Source organism: Neophocaena asiaeorientalis, unplaced genomic scaffold, assembly GCF_003031525.2.
Source record: "Neophocaena asiaeorientalis asiaeorientalis breed wild unplaced genomic scaffold, Neophocaena_asiaeorientalis_V1.1 scaffold388, whole genome shotgun sequence".
Lineage (NCBI taxonomy): Eukaryota > Metazoa > Chordata > Mammalia > Artiodactyla > Phocoenidae > Neophocaena > Neophocaena asiaeorientalis.
The window spans coordinates 384321-395374 of NW_020172738.1; the positions used below are offsets into that span (position 1 = coordinate 384321).

The 11054-nt window shown below is 58.8% G+C and overlaps 1 protein-coding gene across 2 annotated transcripts in view; it reads right to left on the reverse strand.

Moving 5' to 3' along the window:
* Positions 1-1335: 1335 nt before the first annotated feature.
* Positions 1336-11054, reverse strand: part of SNORC (secondary ossification center associated regulator of chondrocyte maturation) — a 14175-nt gene continuing 4456 nt past the window's right edge. Inside the window, exons 2-6 of one of the 2 annotated variants that reach the window (XM_024740522.1) lie at positions 9896-10853; positions 8166-8333; positions 7722-7853; positions 1603-1785; positions 1336-1508 (exon numbers count right to left, since the gene is read on the reverse strand). In XM_024740522.1, coding sequence (XP_024596290.1) covers positions 1399-1508; positions 1603-1785; positions 7722-7794 — 366 coding nt within the window. In that variant the 5' untranslated portion in view covers positions 7795-7853; positions 8166-8333; positions 9896-10853 and the 3' untranslated portion in view covers positions 1336-1398. Of the gene's footprint in view, positions 1509-1602; positions 1786-7721; positions 8004-8165; positions 8334-9895; positions 10854-11054 lie in introns of those variants that run through there. The other variant, XM_024740521.1, reaches the window with a different exon arrangement.

Below are 11054 nucleotides of genomic sequence, written 5' to 3' on the forward strand. Positions count from 1 at the left end.
TAACAGTCTTTATAAGCAGAAACTTAAGCCATGATGTGTTTTGAGGAGTGTGAGTGGGTACCACGTGTGGCCATCTGGCGTACCCAGGAGAAAACTGGTCTTAGCCAGAACAGGTAGTCAGGAGCTCAGAGAAACCAAGGAGGCCAAAACAATTGCTAGAGACAATGGTGAAAAAAAAAGAGGAACAGCTCACTCCACCAGCACTCGCTCAAAAGGATCCTCTTGTGGCCCAGGTGTTAAACCATCACTGGGGTTTGCAGACAGTGCCCCCTCTAGGCCTTGGGTCCTCACTCCAAGGGTCCTTGGAGGATGGGGACAGGACGTAGTTCTGGCTTCTTTCCTGCTGCACCCAGAGCAGGTAAGCCACTAATTTAAATCCCTCTCTCTAAATGATAAAGGTTAGGCTTCCTGGGAAGTATGGAAGACAGAGGGCATGACCAAGGACCCAGTGCCAGGGCCAAGCTGGGGCGTGGCACGGATGGGTGGTTCCTCATCCCTCATTCAGTTGCCATAATTTCAGGGTTGAAGTGAAAAGAGATGAGCTTAAAGGCCTTTTTGTTTTCCTTCTCTGTTCAAACAGCCATCCTGCGTGGGGTTGCCCGCTCTGCCCGAGGCTCCGCGAAGCCCCCTGCACAAGCTTACACAAGCCAGGGGAGGGAGGCGGTCTGGGGCTGTGGGTTGGGGAACCAGGACAGGGACCCACAGCACCCGGGCTTCACCCCTCTGCTCATTCGCTCCTTGGGCTCCCCGGGGAAGAGGGGCCCCCAGGAGTCCTGAAGGTGCAGGTCTGGGGCTCAGAGCCTGCAAATAGCGCGCTGGCTGCCAGAGTCAGAAGACGCCCCCCAACCCCAAAGTCACTGGCCTCTGGTTGGGGAGCCGGGACAGCCCAGGGTCCCGCGGACCCCACCATCACCCAGCGAGGCGCAGAAAGCAGGGCGGCGGGCCCAGGGCAGGCCGCTGACTCTCCTGCCCTCGGGGCCTCACGCAGGTCCGCCCTCACAGCGCTCCAGGGCTGGAGCTGAGGGGTCGGCAGAGGGCAGGCCCCGGGCAGTTTGCGGGACGAGCAGGGGGCTGCGGCACGGCAACTCCGCCCTCCCACGGCCTCGCCGAGAACTCTGGCCAGAGAACTCCGCACGCCCCGCTCACGCACACCGGCGGCCTCCGGCGCACGCGCATCGCGCACGCACCCGCACTCCTGCGGAGCCCCAGCGCACGTGCGCTCACGAACGCGCGCGTGTGCGCGCGTATGCGCGCCTCGAGCCCCGAGCACGTGCACGTCGCCTGCCCCCACACCCCCACCCGGCTCGCCCACACACTCACGCGCCGACACATGGAGACACGGGGGCGCGCACCGGGGGTGGCGCCGAGTCGCGCCGCGGCGCGGCCCCTTTATTCGCTTCAGGAGGCGGAAAACTTTCTCAGCGCGACGACCACGAGCGCCAGCACCACGCAGGTGGCCAGCAGGGCGGCGATGACGATGGCCGCGATGGCGCCGGGTCCCAGCGAGCCTGCGGAGGACGGAGGGCCGCGTTAGCCCCGAGGCCCGGCCCCACTCCCACCCCTTCCTCCCGGCCCGCCCGGCCCCCGCGCCCCAGCCCGTACCGCCGCCCTGGTCCAGACGCTCCCGCGCGGTGCTGTCCTCGGGGCTCGGCGCGGCGGTGGGCGCGGGCGGGCCGCTGACCGCCGGCTCCCGGGCGGGGCTGGTGCTCTCCGCGGGGCCTTCTCCCGACGGCAGCTCGGCGGGCTCGTTCCACAGGGTGGGCACGGGCTCCTGCGGGCCCTCGGCTGCAAAGCCAAGGACAGGTGTGGGGGCCTGGGCGGCAGGGCCGACGGGGACGTCGCCCCCGCCGTTGACCGACGGGGAAGGGGCGCTGAGTGCCGGGCTCTGGGGCACAGCGCGGTGCTTGCTGCTTCACAGGTGAGGCAACGGAGGCCGAGTGGCCCACGTGTGGCCCCAGAGCCTCCGCTGGGGTCAGGCCACCCCTGCCATGAGAGGACAGGTTGATGGGGGAGGAGGGCACTGAGGGACCAACAGGCCCACTCGGGAGGAAGCTGGAAGAACTTCGGGCTGGCAGCGAGCTTCAGGGCAGTGGGGCCGGGGGAGGCAGGGCACTTCGACACCCAGCAGAGCCTGGGGCCCCCCATCTGAACTGCTGGGCTCTGTAGGCCCTGGGGAAGTGACACTTGTAAAGGGTCCTTTCCCCGCACCCGCACAGGGCAGCCCCAGGGCAGCCTTCACCCTGGAGAGGGCGCCGGGAGGTTGAGGCATTGCCCTCTCCAGGAACCAGGGTTCCTGCTCAGCGCTGCCGGTGAGCAAATCTGGCCCACTGCTGCAGGAGGTGGAGAGGAGAGGCCTGCCCCACACCCCAGGGGCAGCCGGCCCTGCTGCTTCTCGGCCCTAACCTGGGCAGAGTGGAGCAGCCCCCAGGGCCTGGGGTCTAGCGCCTGCACATGCCTCCATGCGCCCCCCGAGTGTCTGAGGCTTAGAGCGCAGGGGCCTCTCTAGCCTAAGAAACTGTGATGCCAGCACGTTGCTGCCTCCAGACGGAACGGGGCCAGAGGGGTGGGCAGGGGTGTCTGTGGTCAGTGTTAAGGGAAGCCCCAGGAAAGGGTGAGCCCTCAGCCCCGCACTAGCTGGGGCTCCACCAGCACATCAGTCTCCGGGCAGCGTTTTCTGCAGGAGCCTTTCTCAGCTCATGGGTTGGGGGTTAGCAGGATTTAGGGTACCCAGGGGCCCCAGAGAACGAGAGGGACAGGCTGAGAGGCCTGCATGGTAACCCCAGGCAGCCCACGCCAACTTCGCTCCCCCGTCAAGGATCCTAGCCCGAGGAGCCTCACAGCAACACCCCAGCCCTGAGTGATCGCTCTCGTGAGCCAGGGATGCTGGAACGGGCTTGCTGGGCATCACGGCGCACCGTCTCATCGATACCAGCCGCTCTGTGGTCGGCCAAGCAGACCAAGGCCCAGGTTAAGCTGAGGTGGGCGCTGTGCTGGTAGTTAGGTGCTGCTGGGGATTGAAGCCCCCGAAGAGGTTGTGCTTCCCGAGAAACTTCCTGGGAAGTTGTGGTTCCGTCAATACAACCCTGGCCAGCCCACCTGCGGTCCTTGGGGCACATTTCACACTTGGGGGCTCCACCCCTGAGAGCTCCCCCAGGGCACAGACAAGCCAGACCCACACCCTGCTTCCAGGCTCACCAGCTCCTGGAGAGGGGCCTGCTCTGGGAAGACACAAAGGTACTTCCAGGGTTCTTCTGCCAACGTGTGTACCTGAGGCAAATCATGAGTAAACAGCCAAACCCAAATTCCAGGGCAGCCTTGAAATGACTAGGCTTTCACAAACGTTAAGGTCACGAGAGACAAAGAAAGCGTGAGGAATTGTTCCAGGTTGGGGACTAAGGAGCTGTGACAACACGACGCACCGCGCGTTCCTGGATGGAACGTTATGGAGTCCACTGGTGAACTATGAATAAGGCCGTAGTTCAGGTGTTAGTACTGCGTCAGTTTTCACTTCCTGATTCGGGTAACTGACTCTGCTTATGTAAGAGAATGTCCTTGTCCTTAGGAAGTATTTAGGGACAAAGGGGCATGATGTCTGCAACTTAACTGTCAAAGGTTCAGCAATCAGATAGGTAAGTGAGTAAATAGAGACAGGAAGACGGTGAGAAGAGCAAATATGGCAAGATGTTGGCGGTCGGTGAATCCAACTGAACAGCCTACTGGAGTTCACTGGATAATTCTTATAACTTTTCTGTAAACTTCAGATCGTTTCATGACAAAGTTTTACAAGGTCCCCAGCTCCCAGGCCCTGCCCCTGGTGCCTCTCCCAGGCCTCAGCTGGATCAGTTCTGAGGCTCAGCTTGCAGGCAGGGACCGCTGTCATATTCCCAGGGCTTGCCTGGGCCTGTGCCCCTTTTCAGAAACACCGCTGGCAAGGAGGCCTCTCAGGGGCAGAAGGCCCCTGCACCCACTGTGTGGAAGCCTCCCTCTCCCAGGGCCCAGGCTGAAGCAGTGCTGGGGTGTGGGGGCCATCCCCTGTGAGGAAGGGGAAAGTGACTCTGTCAGGCCTCCCTTGTCACTGCCTGGGAGGGCTGGGGTCTGCAGCCTGCAGCTGCCATGGAAGGCTCCAGGCCCTAGGCATGCCTGCCTCAGGCTCTCTGGGGCTGAGCGAAAAAAGACCTGGGTTTACCCACCGCTTGGCAGGCCCTGAGGTCTAGGGCTCACAGACTGCCTGTCTCCCAGATAAATGAACAAACCGCTGGTCCCCACTTGCTCGCCACACGCCCAAGACAGAGTGGCAGCTAGGCACCTCCCTGTCCTACCACCACCAGCCAAAGCTCACCTCCAACTGCCAGGCCTCTGGCCAGAGAGGCCAGCACAGGGCTACTGGGTATCAGGGCCAGCCAACCTGGTGGCGTCCAAGGAGTCAGCCCCAAGCTCAGGAAGAGGAGTGCCGGGCTCCACACCCCCTGGAGGGCAGGGGCTCACTCCCAGGAACTAGTGGTCACCCTCTGCCCTTTGCCAGAGCCCAGGAGCCATCTCTCGGGGAGAAGGGCCCTCTGAGCAGGGTACTTGGAGACCCACCCAGACCTTCTCCCTGTCTGCCCCCAGTGACCCAGCCTCACCCTGTTCCTCCCCACAGAAGCCTGGACCTTCCCTGCCAGACACACCAGCCCAGGCCCCCTCATCCCTGCTTTGCGCACCCCCTCCCACCCCTTCAAGACTCTGCCAGTCTCTGAAGCTTGACAGGCTGAATCCATTGGCTTCCAATCAGGAGGGCTGGGTCCAGATCCCGGCTCCACCACAGCCTCACCCTGGGACCACCGCGGACTGCCTTCGCCGCCGGCCTTCACTTCCCGACCTGTGGAATGGGGGGTGGACCGTGCCTCTCGCAGCCCTCACGAGGTGACTGCTGTCACGGCCATCGTCAGCTGCTGCCTCTGCCCTAGGGCCTTTCTGGCCTGGGCACCATGGCCCTTGCCCCCCTGCGGGCTTTGCGCCGGCTGTAGCTGACCATCACCGGGAGACCCCCAGAGGCTGATCCGGGCTTCAAGGATTGATCTGCACCCAAGCAGCCAGGGCCCAGGGCCCAGCCAGCTCCCTGCCAGCCCAGGCAGGTGCCCCAGCGGCACACATGGGCCAGAACTACAGCCTGCGCTCAGTCACCAGCCCTCTGGCAAAGGAGGTGCAGCTGCCGAGGAGGGCCAGGCATTTTCTTGTCCTCATCTATGTGCCTCCGTAGTCTCTCAATTTGCTGTAGTCAGAGGGAGAAGCCAGTCTATCCCCCAGATCTATCCTTCCGGGGAGCCATGAACAGAAGCCGTTGTCAGGGAGCTTCCCCACAGCAGGCCCCATCTGAGGAGGGGGAAAGATGGGGGAAAGAAATGCCAGGCAGAGGGACTGGTATGCGGGCAGGCGTGGATGGCGAGCAGAGACGTTAAGTGAGGACGGAGAAGGGAGGACAAGGACCGGAGTGAGCAGCGACCGGCAACTCCGCGCGCTGACTGAGAGGCCTGGAGAAGTGGGCGCCTCGTGACCCTGCCACGGGCCTGGGCACCGTGGGCTCTCCTCCAGCCCCACCGCCTTTCGGTAAATAAGCTTGTTTAACGCTCAGTCTGACCACTGGGCCCAGAGGCCAGGCGCCCAAGCTCACAGACGGCCTTTGTGCGGCCATGAAGGGCCTTTTCATCCCTGCCCTGGCCTCCCGCCCGCTCAGCCTGGCCTGCTCCCCCCACCTCGGTAGCTGTGGACACGAGCGACCCGCAGGGAGGGCAGCAGGCCGCTCCCTCCCCGCCTGCCTGCTCAGGACCCCAGCCCAGGGAGCAGCGGGCCAGGGGCCTGTGGGGCCTGCTGCACACCTGCTCTGAGCCTCCAGCCGGGGGTGGGGCGGCCAGGAGTCTCCCGAGCCCGCTCCCTCCCAGAGCGGCAGGGCGAACCACAGCCAGCCGGAGCCCCAAAGACTCCGGGGTGGGGCTGGCCTGCCTGCCCTTGGTAGGACACATGGAGGGGACTCGGGAGGTGAGGTCAGGTGAGGTCCCGCTGCCGCCAGACGCGAGGCTGTCCCCAGGCGTTCCTGCGGCGGCAGACGCAGCCCACCCACCCAGGCTGTGTGTGCACAGTCTGATCCAACGCCTCTGGCCGGCAGCCTGGCTGGGGGGGCTGGCTGCATGGGGACCAAGGAATGACAGAAGCTGCCCACACGGCCCCAGACCCCGGGCAGACGGACGCCAGCACCTTCACCTCCACCCACTTTGACCACCAGGCGGGAAAAGCTTTTCACTGGGGTGGGTGGGGTACAAGGGAGCCATGGGAGTCGCCACCCCACTTTAGATCACTTCCCCAATTCCCTGGGCACCACACCAGCCCCCTGGCTTGCCCAGCTGGCCCCTCTCCCACCAAAAGGGAGGCTGGATGCTCTCCTAGCTGCATGAGGAGGTGCTTCTTCCTGAGACTACCCTGCACCCAGCAGAGCGGCTGGGGATGTTTGCCTCCTAACATGCGCTGAGCGCTACCAGCTGCCTGGCCCGTCCTGAAAGCTCACGTGTGTGAACTTGGCAGACCTACAGTCTCCTGCGAGAGAGGCAGAGGCGCTCTGGTTATCGCCATGGTACAGCAGAGGAGAGGCACAGAGAGGCTGAGAAACAGTGAGGAGGACAGGGCCAGAAACGAAGCCAGCCTGCAAGCTTCTTTCTAGGGCGTCTAGAGGGAGGCCGGCAGGCCCACAGGCTCCCCGCCACCCCACCCCGTTTCCTCCCGTGTTCGTGCCTGAGTGTGTGACCATAAGGGTCCCCCCAGGCCTCGCATCCCCCAGCAGCTCTCCCAGCACCACATCCACACGATGGTATCACAGCCTCCCTCAGATCCACAGACACTCCCCCGAAACCCATGCCGTGGAGGGTCTCCAAGGGGCCCCCCCACCCACACATTTCTCCAGCCCCAGGACTGCCCTCAGGAGCCCCGAAACACCTCCCTTTGGCCCACTTCACAGCCATCAGAGACGGCTTTCTTCCAGGAGAAAGACCACCCATGACCCGTCTGTGCCTTTTCTCGCTCAGGCTTTGAAGCCCCACAGCTGTGCCCAGGACTGGGGCTCAGGTCCCAGGAGCCTGCCAACCCAAGCCTGGTGGGACCCTTCTCGCCAGACCCCAGACCCAGCCATTTTCAGCCTCAGTGCAGTGCCTCAGTCCAGCATCCTCATGGTTTTACAGAGGGGTCTCTGGCCCTGTGCTCCCTCTGGAATTTTTCCCAAGATGGAAACAGTACCTGGGTCTTCACTCTCAAAGGACATTTCAGAAAACCAGCAGAGAAGGGCTTGCAGGGCTTGACAAATAAATGGTAGGGCTCTGCGTTCTTACATCTAGGGGCCTGGGGCCTCTGCCCCTCAGCTGCTTGCCTGGTGCCCCCTCCTGACTCCCAGATCTGAAGGCCTTCAGATTTTAGGGTGCTGGAGTAATCCCCATGTCCCCTAGGCAGCTAATGTCCCTGGCCCTGCTCCCCAAGTCACCCTCCTACTTCAGAGGTCACCATCTCTATGGCTAACGATTCCCTGAGGCCTTGGACGCAGCTGCTGCCAGCCTGTCCTGGGGGAGCCCTTCACAGAATCACCGCCAAACTGCCACCCCATCTCCTGTGAATGGCCTTGCCAGTGGGCATTAGAGATTCTGGCCTAAGGTACTTCTTAGCCTTGGGAGGCTGGTGGTAGCAGAGCCCGGGGGCACCCTTACCTGTGAGCACCGCAGGGGCCAGGACCCCGGAGAGGAGCAGCAGTGCCATGCGCAGGGCCAGACAGAGCGCCATCCTGGCCCGTGAGTGAGCGCGGCCGGCGAGCGGGATGCACGGAGGACTGAGCTGGTTAACTTCAGGGCAGAGGGAAAGAGGCATCAAAGGGCTGGGAAGGGTTTCATCAATGCAAACTCTGTCCTCCTGGGACACCGTGCCCGCCCCCCACACATGAAAACACACACACACACACAGCACAGCTTACAGAACTGACTGCTTTCCTGAACTCTGCAGCAGCCCCACCCTCAGAGAGGGAAAGAGGAAATTGCTCTTTCCCGCTCTCCTCTCTCTCTCTCTCTCTCTCTCTCTCACACACACACACACACACACACACACACACCTGGGCCACTGAAAGTGAGAGAATCTCAACCTCCATGTGCAAGACTCACCCAGGGAGCTTGATAAATGCAGATGGCCCTGGCACTCTGTTTCAGTGGGTCGTGGATGGGCCCAGGAATCTGCATTTTAGTGCTCAAGGCCCAGGCTTGGGAGACTCCAACCCTAGGCTGGCAGCACTGATGAGGGCCAGGTTCTGCTCACGTTTGGGCTCTCGATGCCTGGCGGGGAGTGGGCACACAACAACCCTTGTTAAAGCAGCATTTTTCTTTTTTTTTTTTTGCGGTACGCGGGCCTCTCACTGTTGCAGCCTCTCTCCCCTTGCGGAACATAGGCTCCGGACGCGCAGGCTCAGTGGCCATGGCTCACGGGCCCAGCCGCTCTGCGGCATGTGGGATCTTCCGGGACCGGGGCACGAACCCGTCCGTGTCCCCTGCATCGGCAGGCGGACTCTCAACCACTGCGTCACCAGGGAAGCCCTAAAGCCGCACTTTTAAAGCAGTTTCCATCCAAACTTTCTGGCAGCTCTAGTCTCTCCAGAAAAACTCATGTCATAAAACACCCTGTGTCCCTTCTTCTTGCTCTCTGTTCTCCTAGGTACCTGGGACTTGAAATACCACCTGTGTGTTCATGACACACATTTCCAACCCAGTTCTGGCCCAGAACTTCAGCCCCATCGCCCACTGCCTCCCGGACAGCCCCAAGGGTACCTAATGAGCATCTCCAACTTAACGTGTCCAAAACAAACCTTGACTGCACTGCCTCTCCAGCCCTGCGCAGTAGTTAAATCCCAGCCCCCCACCTTCCAGATGTCATGGCCACATAATTAAAGTTCATCAGAGGTCTCTCTTTCCCTTGTCTAAGCTCTCAGAAAGTACACCCCCCTACTTCAAACCCTTCATGGTTTCCCACTGCTCTTTGAATAAAAAGCCAAACTAAGGACTTGCCTTGGTCCTGCTCACTATGTTCAGTCTGCTGGCCTTGAAAAGGTTCCTCCAATACACCAAACTTAATCCTGCCTCAGGGCCTTTTCACTCGCTGTCCCCTCTCCTAGAAAGCAGTCTCTCAGCTCATTACATGGCTACCTCCTAATCACCATTCAGGTCTCAGCTCTGATCATTCAGTCCCCCATTCACCCATCACATAGCTTTAAATTTCTTCTTAGCATTTATATTTGTATGAAACTCTCATTTCCTTTTTTTTTTTTTTGGTTAATTTTTTGAGGGATGACATATATATGGTGAAATCTTATGTTTACAGCTTGATGAACTTTCATACATTTGTAAACACCACCCAAATCAATATAGAACATTTCCAGCGCACCAGCAGGATTCTTCCTGCCCCTGCCTAGTCAGGACCCCCAAGGTGCCAAGCCGTCTTCTATCGCCATAGATTAGCTTCCTCTACTCTTGAACTTCAAATAAACTGAATCATATGACGTGAACGCCTGTGTCTGCCTTCTTCTGCTCAACATTCTGTGAGATTCATCCACATTGTTGCATGTAGCAGTGGCTCATTCTTTCCTATTGCTGAATAGTATTCAATCGTATGACTGTGCCACAATTTTCTATCCATTTATTTATGTCAGTTTGGGTTGTTTCCAGGTCTGAACTTTTATGAATATAGCTCCTGTGGGTATTCTTGTACCTGCCTTTGGTGAACATATACACTAGGTTCTCTTGGTTATATATCTAAAGATAGGATCGCTAGGTCAGAGTACAGTGTTCAGACTCTCGATGCTGGCGAGCAGCTTTCCACAGTGTTTGTTCTCATTTACACTCACCAGCAGTGTGAGAGTTCCAGTTGCTCCACATCCTCACCAATACCTGGCACTGGCAGTCTTTTTTATTTCTAGCCGTTCTGACAGGTACGTAGTGGTGTCTCATCGTGGTTGTACTCCCATGACTAATAAAGTTGAACACCTTTTCCTATTTATTGACCACAGGAATATCCTCCTATGTGAAGGGTCTGCTCAGATTTTTTTGCTGATATATTAGGGTGGTTTGTCACATTGAATTTATTTTTAGGATTTTTTCGGTGTGTGACCCAGATAAAAATTCTTTGTCAGATATATGATATGGTGCCTTTAAATGAAGTGTCCATTGGTTGTCTGTCTCTACTCTGTGACTAAGTCCCAGATAGCTGGGGCTGTGTTTAGTTCACCAATGTATTTCTAGAACCTAGCACATGATAGGAACTTAATACTGGAATTCAATCAGTTGGGATTTCTGGGATAGAATTAACATCGAGCATCTTCTCACTTGTTCACTCATTTGTTGGTGCTGGTTTGCTCTATCTCCCGTCCTCACCTTCCTGTGCCCTCAATGTAATGTAGAGTCAGACTCCCAGATCACACTCCTGAGAGAGTCTTGCCAGCTGACTCCGTGTTGGCACCTGCAATGGAGGCACTGGGGGGAGATGAAAGGCGGGAGAGAAGTGCCTCTCTTTCTGATTCAGATTTCTGACAATGTCTCTGGCAGCGGCAGCGGCACTGGCACTGGCCACACCAACTTCAGTAACGAGTAAGTGTGGCTTGCAAAATTACAGTCAAACTGAATTCACAGCTGTGTCAATTCTTCCAGGTGAAATGTATGGCACTGAATGGGAAGGAGTGAGACCTTGAGATCTGGAATGGGGGTATTTGGGCAGACTCAAACAAATCTGAGCATCTTCCACTCACAAATCCTCAGGCCTCCCTTGCAGCAGCAGCAGGCTCCTTAGAGAAATGGCTAATTCCAAATCTGGAAAAGTAAAAGTAAATGATGAACCTAGAATATCTCATGGCAAATTAAGAAAGCGCTCAAAGGACGATAGAGATGTGGCAAAAGGACACAAATGTCAACTTGGAGGGGCTCCAAATTGTGCACAACAGTATCCGATTATAACCTACAGTGTGTGCGTGCGTGTGTGCGCGTGCGCGTGTGTGTGTGCGTGCGTGTGCG